General features: G+C 40.7%; 3 protein-coding genes across 4 annotated transcripts; 2 read left to right on the plus strand and 1 right to left on the minus strand.

Moving 5' to 3' along the window:
* The first annotated feature begins 578 nt into the window (after nucleotides 1-578).
* trmt61b (tRNA methyltransferase 61B) lies at nucleotides 579-3,613 on the plus strand. The gene is made up of 8 exons (XM_034675095.1): nucleotides 579-713; nucleotides 806-1,679; nucleotides 1,773-1,875; nucleotides 2,440-2,630; nucleotides 2,756-2,847; nucleotides 3,005-3,201; nucleotides 3,296-3,376; nucleotides 3,472-3,613. The coding sequence occupies exons 2-8, from the start codon at nucleotides 891-893 to the stop codon at nucleotides 3,504-3,506; spliced, it is 1,488 nt and encodes a 495-aa protein (XP_034530986.1). The 5' UTR covers nucleotides 579-713; nucleotides 806-890; the 3' UTR covers nucleotides 3,507-3,613.
* Nucleotides 3,614-4,480: 867 nt separating this feature from the next.
* Nucleotides 4,481-10,444, minus strand: spdya (speedy/RINGO cell cycle regulator family member A). Of its 2 annotated transcripts, none has more exons than XM_034675096.1 (7): nucleotides 10,312-10,444; nucleotides 8,110-8,394; nucleotides 7,206-7,264; nucleotides 7,035-7,120; nucleotides 6,762-6,933; nucleotides 6,229-6,577; nucleotides 4,481-4,986 (listed from the first exon to the last, which is right to left on the minus strand). In XM_034675096.1, the coding sequence occupies exons 2-7, from the start codon at nucleotides 8,360-8,362 to the stop codon at nucleotides 4,922-4,924; spliced, it is 984 nt and encodes a 327-aa protein (XP_034530987.1). In that variant the 5' UTR covers nucleotides 8,363-8,394; nucleotides 10,312-10,444; the 3' UTR covers nucleotides 4,481-4,921. The 2 variants fall into 2 exon arrangements, with proteins under 2 accessions (XP_034530987.1, XP_034530988.1); XM_034675097.1 differs by having other exon boundaries at nucleotides 10,280-10,425.
* A 2,015-nt stretch (nucleotides 10,445-12,459) lies between these two features.
* On the plus strand, nucleotides 12,460-16,344 carry pcare1 (photoreceptor cilium actin regulator 1). Its single transcript, XM_034675450.1, has 2 exons — nucleotides 12,460-15,401; nucleotides 16,070-16,344. The coding sequence occupies exons 1-2, from the start codon at nucleotides 12,460-12,462 to the stop codon at nucleotides 16,191-16,193; spliced, it is 3,066 nt and encodes a 1,021-aa protein (XP_034531341.1). The 3' UTR covers nucleotides 16,194-16,344.
* The last annotated feature ends 1,572 nt before the right edge of the window (nucleotides 16,345-17,916 follow it).

Consider the following 17,916-nt stretch of genomic DNA (forward strand, 5'->3'; position numbering starts at 1 on the left):
TAAAAAAGTAAATCAACACAGTAAAATTAATAAAATAAGTAAGAGTGGAAAGAAAACGAGATCAGATGAACACAAAATGAATAAGATAAATAAATACATGTTAAAACAATGGTTTAGATATAATGATTAAAATAATAATAATAATAATATTATTATTAATAATAATAATAATAATAATAATAATAATAATAATGCAGTCCATGGCTAAAATGAACTACTCCAAATTAAAAGCTAGATTAAAAAGGTAAGTCTTAAGTTTAATTTAAGAAAGTCGTCTGGTATAATTTTTAGAAAACAAAATGTAATGATACATTTTGACTGCAAAGGGTTTCAGAGCGGTCCATATAATTGTTGTCTATGTTCGAGCGTTGAATATATTCGTTTTTTATTTTCAATTATTTAATACATTTTTTTTTATTAATGTATAATATATTTATTTTATTTTAATTAAATATAATCTTATTTACAGTCTTTCTGCATGATTGAATCATAGACTGTATAAAATGAATAATGGTCATAATAGACTGTATAAATGGTCCGTGATAATCATGTATATAATGCACGTTATCGCCCTCTTCCGGTTGGTTGACATTAGTTACTATATGTGTCGCTAAGTGATGACGTCGGTCGCATGTGTTGTCCAGCATGGTGACCTCCTCAGACTGTAAATACAGCCGGTTGCAAACTGGAAGTGGTTCCACTATTTTAAAGAAGTAAGTAAACTATAAGCCGGATTCAGTGTTCATCACGTTCAGTTAATGATTCATGAAATGTCTAATAACGACACCTGCCTTTTTTTTACCAGGTGTTATATCTGCTTTCAGTTTAACGGATGATATCTGATGACTTATTCCTTACTTTTAATGTACGTTATTTAAAAATCTGAAGTAATGGCTGCACAGACCCCTTTTGCTGGACTTCTATTCATGCGCAGACTGGTGAGAATCTGCACACCTCCTCAAAGACACCTCTGTTGCAGGGATGTTCTTGTAAAACTCTATAAACAGAGAAAGGAAATAAGAACTTTTTCCTCCAGTACAGTGACATTTAAAGAGAATGAGGGAGACAACTCAGACTCTTTACCCACGGGGTCCGAGCTGTCCTCTAGGCATGCAGTGCAGTACAGAAAGAGAAGACCACTGTCCCCCTTGGAGAGGATAAGTGGCATGCTGCCCCAGGACACCCTGAGTCCTGAGGTGATGCAGTTGAGGGAGCAGGACCAGGAAAACCCTGAAGATGGCACAGGCATCCAGGGTTCTATTACACAAGAGGAGTCTGAACATGAAGCAATCCCTAAAACAGATGGCCCAAAGACCCATCATAGCTTAGATGTAGCAGAGGAGCCGGACTCTCCAGGAGCTGAGTCAAACACAGCTTTGAATGCAGATACAAGTTTGATATCACCCAGTCTACCTGGGGAGAGACCACTTGCATTTGGGGAATATCTTGTGGCAGAGTATCGTAAGCAGGGGCATGTGGAGTTCAGGAAGATGTTTCAGCTGCAGCCAAGGACACGACTGCAGAGTGGATGGGGGGTGATCATGCACGATGACATAGCTGAGCAGACTGCAGGGTGCTACCTGAAGACAAACAGGGGGGTGTCCCTCTTCATACGCCGGGCTAGTTTGGAGGATTATGTGCTGTACATGAGGAGGGGGCCTGCCATCGCCTACCCCAAGGTGCAGTATCTGTGTAAAAATCCCAACTGTACTGTAGCTTCCACTTTAAGACATCCTGAGTCTAACTTCTTTCTCAATGTGACTCTGCTTCAGGATGCAGTCACCATGCTAATGATGATGGATGTGACAGAGGGAGACTGTGTGCTGGAGGCGGGCTCAGGGTCCGGGGCCATGTCTCTGTTTCTGTCCCGAGCAGGTTTGACTTCTCTCTTATTAGCTCTTTTACTTTCACAGTGCAGTGGAAACAAAGAATTTGCATACACGTACATCCTAGATTTCAGATCTAGTTATTATAGAATACTTATCCTTTTTTAATATTGCACTAATAATGAATCTAAAATTAGGATGTGAGCTCATGTATTTCAGTCAAACTCAGTGACGGCTGGTTGAAGCCTTTTGAAGCTCTGCAGCTGTCTTTCAACTTGTCCTGAATAAAAATTCAAAGCTTTGAAGCTTCAAACTCGGTAAACACGGCAGCATCTGGTGGCTCATGAAACTTATAGCATCCTCCTTAATGACAGTCTGAAGCACCAAGTCACCCCTTATAAAGTCTAACACTGGAGAAATAAAAGGTCAAGAAGTCTGCGTGTGAAATAAACTTAGATGTAGAGCCTACTTTTGCTCAGATGTACAGCATAATTATTCATAGCTTAGGATTTTGTAATTCCTGCTGAATAAATGTCACAAAAAGTGATCAAGAAACTTAACATTCATTATCTGATCATGGCTGACATCACTTGGTATGTTTATGTTTCCTCAGTTGGCTCTAAGGGCCGTGTGCTAAGTGTGGAGGTCAGAGAGGACCATCAGAAGAGAGCTGTGCTGAACTACCAGCGCTGGAGGACGGCGTGGAGTCTGCGACGAGGGGAGGAGTGGCCCGACAACGTCCAGTTTCACAACGCTGACCTGAGCACGGCTTCCTCACTCCTCGCTGGTCAGGGGTTCCACTCGGTCAGTGTGTAGTTTAGAGGTGGTGCCACATAAAGATAAAACAGTGCAGCAGCACCTGTTCACACTCATCATGACTGCAGGATCTTTGAAATACTTACTTATCAGATGGATCGTGTCTGTTTCAGGTTGCTCTGGACTTAACAAACCCTCAGCTGGTCTTATCCACTGTGACTCCACTCCTGCACCGTGGAGCTGTGTGTGCTGTCTACCTCGCCAAGTGTGTACCTTTAATATTCAAGCATCACCTTTCTAACCTGCCATAGGATGAGAGATTAAATACAGTGAGCTGTGATCCATCATTGTTTCATTGCGGGCTGTAACGCTTCAACAGCACTGAGACTTAACCGCCCCCTGATTGTCCCTCTGTAACGCAGCATCACACAGGTCACTGACCTGCTGGAAGGGCTCCGGTGTTTGCGGCTCCCTCTGCTGTGTGAAAGCATCATCGAGGTCCCAATCAGAGACTGGCTGGTGGCTCCGGCACTTCAGAAAAACAGAATGTACTGCACGAGGAAGGCTCCCATTCTGACTGAAGATCAGAGGCAGATGGTTGAGACGTCAGATGACACAGGTTGCTGAAAATATCATGAACCATCGTACTTCGGTCCTAAACTCTCTTTGATTGTGAGTTCCCCTTTAAATAAAATGAAACTGTTTTATTTCAGAGGCATCCACAGAGGAACAGCCAGCCTTTGGGAGTGTTCCCTACATCGCCAGACCTCACCCTTTACAAAAGAGCCACACAGGTCAGATATGACTTATTTCTTGCCCTGATATACACTGCCAGTCAGTAGTTGAAAATGTTCTCATTAGGGTTTTTTTTGTCCCCTTTTTTTTATAGCTTTCCTGGTGAAACTGAGAAAGTTCGTGCAGTAGCTGTTCTGCTTGAGAAGAACCTTGGACAAAAATGAATGTTTGATATCAACCCTTGTTCTCTCTTTTCTGTAAACTGTATCTTTTGTGTAAAGACCCTCACTCACTGACTTTGAGGTGCGTTCCTGCTAAGGCTGTGAGGGTTTAGGGCTGTCCCACTGTCGAATCATCAAGTGTGTGAGGGATCTCTCTCTGACTTTTTGAGCCCTTTATGCCCCCTTTCCGTAAGTGGGCATTTTTGCAGACTTGGCGTAAGGGAATTACCCAGAGTTCATAGCATTGTGACGTGAAACATGGAATTTCCAGGGGAAGCCTGCGAGCATGGAAAGACAAACCAAGCAAGACCAAGACCAACCAAGTAACATGAAATAAAAAAGAAGTATGAAAGTTGCAATGAAATTTACAGGCAACAAGGTCTGCCTGTAAGTATAAATATAGAAAACAGCCATAATCTACTTATCTTCACACATATGTGTATACAGTATAACTAATATATTTATAGTTATATAGCCTATTTATATATTTTAAATTGTGTAGATAAGCAGTTTGTACGGTAAGAGCCTGGATCACATGACAGTCGTCCCTTAAGCGCCTTGAATTTCAGGAAAGTGAAAACTGCAGTAAAAATTCCTAATATCGCTAAGGTGAGCTGGTGACGTCATGCAGCCCCTACAGCCTCCTGCCCTCGATCCCTTTCCAGGTGACGTCAATTAAGTCAAGAAAGGTTCAGGGCTCAGGGAGGACATTGAGATTGGGCCTAACAGATCACCCTCGCCCCCTTGTGTTACTTTGTGTTGAAGCCATTGCAACTTATTCAACTTATTAAAAAGTCTATTCTATTTAAGGAATATTTGTAGGTCACATTGGGTTTTCTCCCTAGAACTCAAATATAAAGGTATGTATGAGAACCAATAACAAAACTGTATGTCTGCAACAAGAAGATTGATAGAGAAAGTCATAAAAATTGTAAACACAAATCAGGTTAATCTCAAAAAGACAAAGTTCAGGCCTTTATTTCAAACAGTGTTGAACTATTGAACAGGCACATTGGCAACATTAGAAACGCACCCAGTAGAAAAGTGTAGAGTGCAACAGACAGTGAAAGAGACGTGTCAACTCCAGCAGCTCAACTTTGATTCAGCCAAAAGTTTTCTTTTGATTTTGTCAAGAAGTGTCCCCGTACATACAAAATAAATACTTAAATAAATAAATAAATAAATACCAAGAATATGAATTTAAAGAAAGTACAACGTGCCGCATCAATTTTACTGCATGTTTCAATGAAGTGGCATAAGCTCATTTGAATTAAAATAACTGATTCAGCAGAGGTGGAAACATAAAGCAGAGACCTGTACTTCACATGAAATGTGGCACTAACTGAGAGTAATGCATAAAGCATCAGTGGAAAGAGTGATGCTCTACTCCTCATTGATCCAGTCCATGGCCGAGTCGTTTGAGGACCCGCAGGAAGACTCATCATCTCCTGAGGGACGAAAAATTCAGAAACATGAAGTTAAGCAGCCTCGTGTCACTCAAATCTTGTCAGTCTTTAGAATAAGAGGGGAGTTTTAACAGCCAATGCATCATTGCAAAAGTGTACGGCATCTTTATTTTACCACTAAGAGGTAAAGGAGTAAGGGTCTGCTTTTTAAGTTTGCAACTCACACCAGGAATTCTTACTTTCTTCAGCAGACATTAATAAAATAACTCAGAGACCAGGGCCCATATGCACGTCCAGCCATTAGCGATGAAAACCGACCGTTTGTACTAATGGTGAAAAAAAATCAATTGGCGGTATGCATGAGCCAGGTTAACGCCCCAACAAAGAATTACATTTAATGGAGGTAGACCCCACCATTACAGGTGCTAACAGCAGGATTACCGCACCTGTTAGGCTGTTTAAAGGATGGCGGACATCGTGCTTATGAGTCACCGTTTAAGACAAAATATGAGAAGACATAGTTGGGGATCGAACGAGTCCTTTGTTAAAGTATGACGATGTCAAAATATAGAGCAAATTTAGATTTCGGAGACATAGCATAAATCTTAGGTAACCTACCAGCAATACCGTGAAGTGAATCCTTCCCAAACAACTTCGTTAACAAGTCCTCATCCTTCAATGGGGGGACAGGTGGTCCTCCACCTGGACCACGTTGGTGGAGGTGCTTGTTGCTCAAAACCGCTTTCATGTTGCTTATTTTATTTTGTAGGTCTTCTACTGTGCGCTCAGAAACACCACACGCATTTACCCGGTTCAAGATCTGAAGCCAAACTTTCCCTTTCTCATTGTTTGTTATCTTTGACGATTGACTTGCTGATAATAACTGTTTGTTCATTCTGTATTCTTCTAATAAAATGTCCATTTCTTCTTCTGCTGAAAACTTGTTTTTTCTTGATCTTCTCTCAGTCACACTGGTACTGCTCGCCATGTTTATTGTTGTTTATGTGTAGTAGGCATGCACAATTCTAATTTGTTGGATAGGGGTTTTCCAGGAGGTTCCCTGGACATATGACGTTTGGCACCAGCCTCGCTTTCATGGCAAAATTAGTTAATTGGACGATTATTTGCAGTCGTGCATGCGGCAAACGCTACGGCCAAATGGGCCGTTCCATAACGGTACGTTAAGACTACTGGTCCCGTTTCTGTAATGGCTGGACGTGCAGACGGGCCCTGATTTAAAAGTCCGATTTTACACCACACTTTATGTTTATCAATGATACCTACTGGAGACCTCGGCACAGCAGCAGCAGGAATCCTGGGCCTGGTGTTTAGTCTTCACTGTCTTCCTGCGACAGGCTGCAGCCCGTGGTGGGCTGATTTCCACCTGCTTTGCAGAGATGAATGGAAAGGCCAGGTTTTGGGTCTGTGCTGAGGAGCCTCGGCGGGAAAGTGCAGAGCCTGGACCCTGACCTAACCTGGTGCCGCAGTTACAGAGGGCACAGAAGACCGGGGAGGCCGAGGGTCCACGGAGGAAACAATCTTGGGAACGGTCACCATACTGGCGCTGGGCAAAGCCGTGGTGCTCTAAGCGAGTTCGCTGCCACACAGAGTGAGAGGGCACGATGGCCATGATCTGGAGGACCAAGATAAAAAAAAGCAGAGTTCAATAAGACGCAGAACAAATCTACATACTGTGAAATAAAAGATCCCAGGGGGACATTCTGGCAAAGAACAAAAGCAAAAACAATCGCAGCCTGCAGCAAAAGCAACACAAACGCCATTTATCAGCCTCCTCAGGCGCTTCTCGTCGTGTGTACCTCTTCACAGCAGTGCCTGCTGACCGCGGCTCTATGATCGATCCGAGCCCAAAGTTTGTCTCGCTGCTTGATAAAGTGTGGAAACAGCTTCCTCCAGTTCTTTCCTAGAGCCCAGGGAAAAATCTCATACTTATTCTCCTCTTCATCCTCCTCCATGGTGTTGGACAGATACCTACAGACAGAACACATGAGGCATATTTAGAGCAGCAGGATCACTTGTAAGAGAATAACAAGACATGAGAGCATAACATTGTTTTTCTACTTCAAACTCACAGAGCGATGAAAAAATTCCTCCTGGTGTATTCAGCGATGGTGAAGCGAGCCCTTTTGAAGTACACGAACGTCATGGCGAGGAGGTACTGTGGAAGGAAGGAGAGAAGATGTTTGTCATTAATTTTAAAGAGAGATCTGTCACTTTCACTTAAATGTTGTGTATTAATTTACCTTGTCGGTCATTTTGTAGCAAGAGTCCATCAACAAGAAGTCCTGGATCAGGTCATCATCTAGAACCAAACATGAAGTAAACTTATCTTATTTAACAGGCAAATTACATCAAAGGTTACAAACCTGGGAGTGATTTTAGAATCAGATTTTAATTTCAATGCTCATTTTAACAAGGTAGTAAGTAGCCCTTTATGTCCTATATTGGAGTGGATGTTTCTTCTCTTCTTGTTAGGGGGTTTGTGTAGGACTAAATATGTACATGTGTTTGTAGGATGATGTCATACCAAGGTCTCCTCTAAAATGTCAATTTTTCGCTGGATTTGTGAGCCGAGTGTTCTGTTTTGTTTTATTTTGTTTGTAATGTTTCTTTGTTTGTTTTAAAAGGGGTTGTCCCTGTGTTGTTTGTTTTTGAAAGAAAAAGAAAAATCCATAAAAATATCTAGAATTTGATCACATATTTGATCGTTCAGTTGTTTCATACCTCCTCCTAAAAGATGATTTGCACGTTTTAAAAGTGAGAGCTGATGTTACAAAATAAAGTGGGACCTTTTAGACGTGTGTGGGTCAAACTTCTTCTTCTTCTGGGTGTTTTAGTTCCTGCTTTGGGGATCTGGTTTCCTCTAATCTCAGATTTTTAGCAATTAAAGTTGAGTTGAGTTATCTAGAAACGCTTAAAGCACCAGGCTCCTCAGGTGCTCAGTGTCAATGCGGCTCTACTTCAAGCATCAGGCTTTAAAACCTGGATCATTTAACAGGCGTTGATAATATTTTGTTTGCATCTTAAAGCCCCGTCTATGAACAGTCAATGCAAGTTAGCCTGGGCTTTATACTTGTCCTGAAACAAATTAAACTGAAATACTGTACATATATAAAATAATGTATGTCAAAGTAGCTACTTATTTACCAAAGAGTCTGAAGAACGCTGTCATTTCCTGACCCTGAATGACAATAGTTGGGGGCACTGTCATTTGTGGATGATACATCTTGAGTAGTCGCTGGCTGGAGTGGCTCTTCCATGCTGGGCCCTGTGATTCTTGTCCATTTGGTCTTTTCAGCAGCAGACCTCTTCTGACTCGGAGGGAGTGCTGAGTGTTGGGTTTGACCCGGACGGTTACAGATGGAGGAGTCGGGCTCCGCTTGTGTGTACGCTTCATCATACTTCAGTTGGGATCACGTGTGGTGGAGAGATCTGCGATGGAGGACATTGAAAGGAGGTACGAGAATGGAAAAATTAACTATGCATGACACTCAGTTAAACTGGAGGATGATTTGTAAAACCAAAGTAATGTTCTCTTTGCTTCTGCCTTTCATGTACTGGATTCTGGTGAAACATATTACATGTTGTTCAGCTTCTGCTGTGTTTTTAAATGTGCTTTTATAAATACATTCAACTTGATTTGACTTTATAAAGCCTCCCTGTTTGTCATTGGGTGTATTGGTATGGGGATTTTGACATATCAACTCTCAGAGGTCTCATCACTGTATCATCCAGACTGCCTGAAACTAACTTTAGCACTCCATCATCTCATCCCAAACTGACTCTCTTGACTGCTGCTGGCATTCTAATGCATAATATATTGTATTATATAATTATCTTTGCCATATTATATTGTGTTATATTACATTATTATTGTAACTACAACTCACGGTCATATTAAATACCCATATTTATTTCTATTTATTGCTCAATTTGTCATTACCAACCATAATCACACCATGTGTCTGCAGAAATATAAGAGCCAGCCTTATGAATTTCAGATATGTCAGGCATCAGTTACCTTTAGCTGCTGCTTAACTGTACATGCACTCAATGATTTTTTTCTCATTTATCTTATTGTGCCACAAGCTGGTCTCAGGCTGGAGCAACCACTCTAAAACCATTATACACCCTCTACAAACAATCACTGAAAACTCTAGATAAAAACCAAGGAACCACCACTGTAAAATCATTACGAAATATAACTTAATGACCTTTGACAGTTTCCTTTTTTATGCAGATATGTGTCTGATGTATAAATTAATTCATGATCAGGCCCCACCACCACTTAAACAATGTGTGCTCCTCTGCAGGAACAATCTTAGGGAGACCAGGGCATCAGCAAGAGGAAACTGTTCAGCTAAAGGTAGGAAGACTGCATTTGGACAGTCTGCATTTTCAGTCAGAGCAGCAGGAAAATGGAACTCAATTCCTACCCACATTAGAGACTGTACAAGCCTCAGTGTTTTTAAAAGTAAACTGAAATTATGGCTCAAGGAAAAACAATTATGTGATCATCTGAATCATCAAATTAGAGACGATGAAATGTAATTTTAAATGTGCCATTATTAGTGATGGACAGTGTTGAGTAGCCTATGTATTGTTTTAAATGCTTGTATTTTTTTTATCATTTGTATTGTACATTTGTTTACATCTTCCTGCCCAGGGACCACAGATGAAAATTAGCTTATAGCTAACTCTGGCTTGACAGTTTTTGTTTTGCATGGCCCCTGTCAAATAAACTAATGAATAAAATGTCAACCTGTCACTACTGAAACATTTTTAATACTGCCTGTAATTACTGCTATTTAATCTAAATTCCATTTGTAACATTGTATATATCTAAATTGTATTCTCGCTTTGTTTTTCTATTTTTATTTTCACTTATCTTATTTTATTTAATTTATAGAAAATTATTCTTGATTGTACTTATGTCTGGGTTGCTGTAACAACTGAACCCCCCCCCCCCCCCCCCCCCCCCCCTCAATAAAGTAATATCTTATCTTATCTTAACTTTAAAGCTAGCTAGCTGACAGATGTTACCTAGCAAAATAAGAGTGATGCTATTTCATGAACATTAACTTTACTACCAACTTAACTCTTCAGTGATAGTTCACTTTAACCCAAACACAAAGATAACTCTCAATCCACTTTCTATCACTTTTACAGTCAGTGGAAAACAATTAGCAAACACCAGCAGCTAGCTTAAATAACTTAACTTTGTGTTAAAGTGGTCGAAAGTTGACCAGTTTAAACGTTACTTTCACCTTTATCAGTGACACAACGGGGTCAAACTGAACAGCATGACAAAACTTACGTGTATTATGATTAACTGTATGAAATGCTTACGAGTAAGAAGTCAGAAAAAGGATATTAATGAGTCATCAGTCGTGAAGCTTTGACCCGCTGGAAAGACCGCAGTTCGTGAACGCGCTTCTAGGCTACACGCACTACACACGCGCCAACCGCCAACCTGAACGCGGGGGCGCGCGGCGCACTCGTCTTCTTCTTCTTCTACAACAAAATAAGGAAATCTCGATTCTAGGGAGGAGGATTAAGGCCAGTGAACATATACAATTAAATCTCAATACATATTTTATAAATAATTTTGATATTTCAGTCAGAATTCTACTGAAGCATATTGAGTTCACATGAGAACAAATAAGCTATGCTCTGTTTTTCTGAATTAACAAGTGAATTATCTCAGAGTTACGAGAAAAGTTTTCTGTTTGTCTGAATAAAAAAAATGCTCTGTTTTTCTGAATTAAGTTGGATCTTTACAGTAACTCTATCTATTTTTTACCTATGACTTTTTGTTGGTATCTTTCAACCTCATAGATAACCCATTTTTTGACCTTTAGCTGTTGCTGCTTTGAGATTTCAATCTATAAATCACTTTGAATCAGAATCAGAATCAGAAAGAACTTTAATCACAATGTATCTCAAGAATACAAATAATTTGACTCCGGTATTTTTGCGTACTCCCTGTACAAACATAAATACACAGACACTAAAAACAAGTACTAATAAAAAAATTGATAAATATATATATATAAGTACAAAAGGCACAAGAAGTGCAATAAAAGAAACAATAGACAAACATAACGGGCAATAGTGCAAGGATGACTAACTTATGGATGAATCACTTTGTAAAGTTATTTCAGAAGAAATGCTATTTTGAATCAACTAGTGTGAATAGTTTGAAATAGTTTATTTTCATTTCATTGTTGTGGTTTTTTTACAGATTAAAAAAAAAATATATATATATAACTGTAATCTGTTTGTTTTTCCATTAGCGAGATGCAGAGATAGTACAAGTTATTTAAGTCTAACGTAGCTGGTCTATTTAAGTGATGCTAAATATAGAAATGTAAAAGAAGATAAGTGCTTCACCAAAATCAAGAAGAAATCTCAAAGAGCAAAGTTTTTCAGTCTTGATGAAGAAATAACGTTAAAGAAATTATAATATTTTTATTCATTATAACACTAAGTTATTTTTCTATATCACATTAATGATAACACAGATATGAATGTTATCTGTGTATAAATACTACAAATAATACAATTGAAAAGAGCCACTTTCACCTATTTCCTTTATTCATTTCTGCAATGGAAATGGTTTTGTTTTGCTCTTGCAGGCTATTAAAAGCCACCTGAAGCCAGTCCTCATTACCCAAATGAGCTTATGGTCTTACAAGTAGGTGAGTTTTATATGCTTTAACGTGACATATGTGCATGCTGGGCTCTGGAAGCCTCACTAATCCTTTCAGCTGCTGGTCCTTTGTAAGATAAGGAAGGATGGGTTTCAGCGCACGCTAAGGGCATTTTTCATACACATGACCATCAATCTGTGGATTTATTTTGCCTATCCATGACAGATGAGACAGATTTTTAAAGATGGATCTACCAATATCTTGTTTTTGTGCCATCCTCTTGGAAACGGATCTTCTCAGAGTCAACAATCTCAGCCATCGGAAAATGACAGATTCAGCAGGTGGCTAAGGATCTTGGCCACTCTTTTGGTTCACTGCACCGTCTGCGCTGTAGTGTTGGTATCTCCAAGAATACAAAAAAAACATTGGAACACTGTATTTGGAAATAAAAATGGGCTGCTCACCATCCAAAGGAAACAATTTTGGGGCTTTGGGTGCCTTGAGGAAGGGGCGAATGCTCCCCCCTGCACCCCTAGAAAGCCCCAGAGATTTCCACCTTGAAGAACAGGAGGACTGTCATTCAACTGGATTGAAAGAAGGGGACACAAAAGACAGAAAAGCAGCAGGACAAATGCAGGTAATACAGAAGGAGGCTCATATGACACCACAGAAAAAGGGATCTGTGTCTGATCTTACCCCTGAGATGTTACACACTGAAAAGACGGGCAGTCAACTCATGGACAGCAACACAGTGTCACAGAGAAAAGAGAAAAATGTTGATAAGCAAGATGTGATGGAAAAGAAGTCTGTCAGAAAACCAAAGAAAAATACAAGAGGTACTAAGATGCAAAAAAAGAAAGAGAAAGACAAACAAGTAACAGAGCAGAAGGTGGACTTCCCAGAACCCCTGGTAAAGGCTCACCAAGCTGCATATGCCTTTTTGAATCCGAGTATAAACAAATATGACGATCTGCTTGGACTTCTGGAACAAGCAACCCACACACAGGTTTCCGTGCAGCCTATGGTTGCTTTTATGGCTCTACGCTATGAGGAAATAATTCAAGGACTTGAAGAGATGGTGGATGAGGGAGAAAAAGTTTTGAAAGAGAATGGAGAACATCTTGCTTGGCCAAGTCAAATAAAGAATCTTTCATCCTCTCCTCCTACGAAGTCTGGCTCTGCAAACATTGAGTCCCCACCAGATTTGTTGCAGCAGCTGCTTCAGTATACCACACAGAGAATGCGAAATGTGAGCCAGACGGTTGGTGGAATTGGTGATTCTGCTTTGGTGGAAGCAGTGGAGTATTTTGCCTCTGTGTCAGAGCTTTTGGAGGAGAAACTCAAAGTCAAACGTGCAGTAGAGAGCAGGCTAATGAGACTCTTATCTCGCATTGAAATGGCGTCTCTGCACAAGCCTCGTCCAGAGGACTCTGCACTCTTCAGTGAGGACAGTGGTATTGGGGCTGAGAATGAATCCCTTACTGGATCTGAAAGACGCTTCAGAAGAGAGAGTTGTGGATCCACTGGGACAAACAGAACCACTCCGGTCAGCTCCATGGAGTACTCCTCCATGAACGTCAGACAAGTGTCAAGGCAAAAGCCTACAAGGAAAATAAGTCCAAGTGTTTCTCTGACTTCCCTAAACTCGTTAAGCTCTATGAGTACCATGATGGCCAATAACCAGAGAGACTCAGTGCTGGGTTCAGTTTCCTTTGATGATGCTGAGGATGATGACATTAATGATGAAGAAGAAACTGATAAAGACAGGGGAGAGCAAGTTGGTTTTAGAAAGCGGTCAAATTTTTCCCCTTTAAATCGAGACCAACAGAGCCCACGTCGCTTACCACCAAAACGTATAGAGAATCCTGAAAATGTAGAAATGACACTCAAAATGAAAAATGCTATAAGTGGTAAGATACAGTTTGTCCCGTCGCAGAACAACTGCTCCAAAACAAAGGTAGTTTTCAGTCCTAGAACTACTAGACGCCAGTGGACAGACGAGAAGGAACAATCCCCAAAAAGGCCTCAAACATCTGCACCAGTCCGGAGGGCTGTGGTGAAAAAGACTGTGGTGACCAAAGAGCAGCGATCCCGGTCGGCAGAATCCATACGGAGTAAAGGTGAAGATCCTACTCTGCTTGAGTTAGCTAGGACCCAGAAAGACTTAAACCAGCGGCTGCAGAAGATGAATAAAAGCAAGGCAAGTGGAAACATCAGGACTGCTCCATTGAAACAAAATCAAGGTGCCTCACCTGCACAATCTCCTGCAATACGTCGCAAACATCCCCCAGTAGAGAAAAAAGTCAGTAACCAATCACTTAAAGACCAATTAGGCCTTACAAGGTGCAACAGTGATAGACAAGAGGCAACCAGTGATGAAGAAGAACATAAAGCAAAGGACATGGGAATGTCCAGGGGTCCCATAAAAGTAACACCACCCCCTAGCCCTCCGCCATCACCACGACCATCTTCAGGCCTTCACAGAGGCAGAAACTCTGTCAAAAAACTGATCGATACCTTCAGTCAAGGAAGAGAGGAAATAGACAGCCCCAACGTTCTTGGGCCTCTCAAAGGAGTGCGTAAGTGTGGCGTTCCTGTGATGCCTGGTTTAGGAAATGTTGAAGCTGTGCTGAGCACTGGGATAACCAGCTGTAGACCTGAATTTACTTTATCGGAGAAAAACGATGACTTTGATCCAGATAGTCTTCCTCCACCACCACTGGAAGTTTTGATGGACAATTCCTTTGAAAGTGCCCAGTGTCTTTCAGCTGGTGTAGCAGATGAAGGGTCTGCAAAGGCCAGGAAATCACCTTTATTGAAAAGGACTGCAGTTTCACAACGATTAAGGGCTTCAGTTCAAACAGTGACGGTGCTGCCCAGTAGAGGAGGCCTGCCTCAAGCTTCCAAGGTCAGCTCCCTTGATAAAGCAGATCAAAAAGACACATCTGCTCCATCAAAGGTCAGCCAACCAGATGCTCATCTGGAGGCGGAAAGAGAAAAGGATTCATTATACCAGCAAGCCAGAAAGATCATACGCCAAAGACACTCTTCAGACTCAGAGAGAATGTCAACAAGTCATGTAGCAGTAAATCCAGCTGACATTCAAGAAGAGAAACGACATGGTGGCATCCTATCAGTGCCTGGACCTCATACTACAGTGCCTCCCTCTCCAGTAGTCAGAAGCCAACCAACTGCCACCCCACCTTTGTCTAGGGGTCGAATATTACCGTCCACACCATCGACACCAAGCAGTCTAAATCGAAGGCTTAACAGTCCCAGCAACTTCAAGAGGCAGCCTACTCCCCCTTCTTCAACTAGCCCCCCTCTTAACAGGAAACTCCCCACACCACCAGCGATTCAGAGGAGGCTCCCAAGCCCATCTGCTGCAAAGCAGAACAATTCATCCATTTCCTATCCCTTCAAAGCACCGTCTCCACCAGCTTCACCAAAACTACAACGATGGTCAAGGGAGAACAGTAGTGAAGACTTATCGAGTGCACGGAAGTTCAGCAATGCACGCTCAGTTTTCTGCCCTGCATCTTCTTCCCTGTTTGAAGCTCAGCCTTGTCCTGTTCCACGACCCCCTCAAGCCTGGATCTCTGGGATTTCTGTTCTCTCACGAACTTGGGAGAGTCGTGGAAGGTTTCCTGCATCTGTTCAAGGACCTCAAACATTCATCAGACGGAGCCATTCAGACCGTAGGCCAAGTCTGAGTCTGCCACCAAGATCACCAAAGATCTCAGTGGCTGAGACGTGTGGGAGTGAGCCAACAATTTATACACCAGGGTGAGTGTTGACTATGTTTCTGTTTATCATCCTCAATCCTTAGTAATGTCATTAAGTCGTGGTAATCTTCTCACCTAAATGGCAATTTAATTTGGATTTCCTGTCCATCATTTGGGCATATGACTCATTTGTTTTAGAGGATTCTTTACTTATTTTCCACAGAGATCAGTGAAATTTGAATCTAGTTCTAAAAGCAAAAGAACATAAATGACACCAAGAGTCCAGGATTAATGAATAATGGAAAGGCAGGATTAAGTAAAACAAAGTACATACCATCTTTGGCATGATGGTATTTACCTCAAAGTGTCTCATTTGACAAATGCTGCAGCTTCTCAGTCATCTATCTTTAGTGCCAAGCTTAGATATAAGCATGACATCTTCATATTAATGATACAACAGAACATTTGTGTTGGAGACCATGTATGGCAACACAGTATCACGTACGAGGGCTATTTGTCTCAATAGTTTTGAATAATACTCAAGGAATATTTGATCAAATGTTAGTGTAAAATTTCAGGCATCTTCTGCATGCCTTACATGGTTTGTTCCAGAGTTACTGAGTTAATTTTACAACTAGCCTCAGAACCACACAATCCCTGTTCACAGCTCACAAACCCTGTCCTACTTCCCTAATTGCTAATGTAAACATTGTCCATTCACTCCAACAGGCTGGATGATGAACCAACCAGAGAGGATGACCTGTGGGGAAGCCAATCAGACCTCCGAGCTACACCACGCTCTGCTTCACACCCGGACTTGTGTGTTGTTGGACAGGCCTTGCTCAGAGACTAACGGGGCCAAAGAAGGGCCAGTGGGATTATGGATTACCAAGGATTTAAGATGATGGTATTTGTTCCACTGAGAGAAGAGGGAGAGCTAATTCTATCCACTTCACTGCTGTAACACAGCTTCACATGTTTACAATAAAGTGAAGAAAACTTAATCTTGTTTCAATTATCTTGACATGCCTGTTTCTACACATAAGCTGTGTGTATACTGTGACTTAACATGCCCTTTAATATATAATGACTTGTTTTCATTTTGTCTTTTGGAGCCATATCTTCTTCAAAACCTGCATTTAACTTTGGAAGCACCTCTGAGAGTTTTTCAGCTCAGACAGTTTTGAAAAAACCTCTCAAGATTTCATTGATAAGTTTTCATCAGGGGAACCAAAGCAGCCGAATGATGAATACCGAGATAAATACAAACTTATCCTGTGCACTGGCTTGACCCTGTCCCTGCAGGCACACATTCAGTGATATCGTCTGCTTTCATGCGTCAGTGGATCTGTTAGAAGAGAATTCAGTGTGCAAACAAACCTTACCAAAGAACAAATGAGACTCTCATTTCTCTGGATCAAAAAACATACAGTGCATCTTCTATATTTGTAAGCTAAAATTTAATTAGGGGTTCTCATTTTCATTTAACATTGTCAAAGTTTATTCAAAGTGCCATAATCTAACCAACATGCTCTTCTTTCATTCTAAAAATGTCATTGAATCTGGTCAAGTTGAATTCAGGCCAATATGTTATTCTCAAGTTTAGCAACATACTGTATTTCATTAGATATTTTAAGAGACTCCTTTAATATTCTCACTTAGTCAAGCCCAATATATTTAACAAGGTTTCTGACAAGATTAAAAAATAATCAAAAAGGCAACAGGCAACCATCACAGTCAATTTATCTAAGTTAGTCTATTAAACAATTTAATTCTGCCAATGAATTATCCATTACTAATTTGACTAAGATAGCTTTGAATCTAATATTTTGAGTTTTTCTGTGCCAATTACATGAAAAAACACCACTGAAGTCATTTTCTGTTTTAATAATGTTAGTCATGATTAAATGAGGGAAGTGGATCAAATGTGATAGTAAATAAAGTTTACCCTCACATGCCCATGGGATGTATAGGACTGATATCTAAAATGAAAAGGCTTTATTTTGTTGAATATAAAACTATTATAAAAATGCCTTAGTGCACTCAGGAGGTCTCGTTAACCATTCTATAAACTAAAATAGCAATCTAGCTTACAGGGCTGGATCCAGAGGGGTGGCCAGGGGTGCCATGTGCCCTCCTCTGACTCTTGATTGGACACACCAGGGCTCACTACAAAACCCAGAGCTATGATTGGCTATTTACTTTTCCAGGGGTGGGACTTATGTTGAAATCAATTACTTCTTGGGCTGTGATGCAACAGGATGCGTAGAAGCTTTCTTTTGAGCATATGTTAATACTTCACTTAAGCTCATAGGATTCATATACTGACACTATGCTGTGTTACTTTTTAAAGTTGAAACATATTCACATCGAATTGATATATTTTAGATACCTTAATGTTAAAGGGAAAAGTAGATATGATGACTGGAGACAGATACAAGAGTAGGATAGAAACATGGTGTTTATGTGTATGTGTGCACAAATACTTTACACCACTCCTGCACAAGTCAGTTTCCCAGGTGAGTGGCATGTTTCACTTCAATTATGTAATAAATGATGTCAGTATTTCATGAACA

The sequence above is a fragment of the Notolabrus celidotus genome, chromosome 22 (assembly GCF_009762535.1).
Source record: "Notolabrus celidotus isolate fNotCel1 chromosome 22, fNotCel1.pri, whole genome shotgun sequence".
NCBI lineage: Eukaryota > Metazoa > Chordata > Actinopteri > Labriformes > Labridae > Notolabrus > Notolabrus celidotus.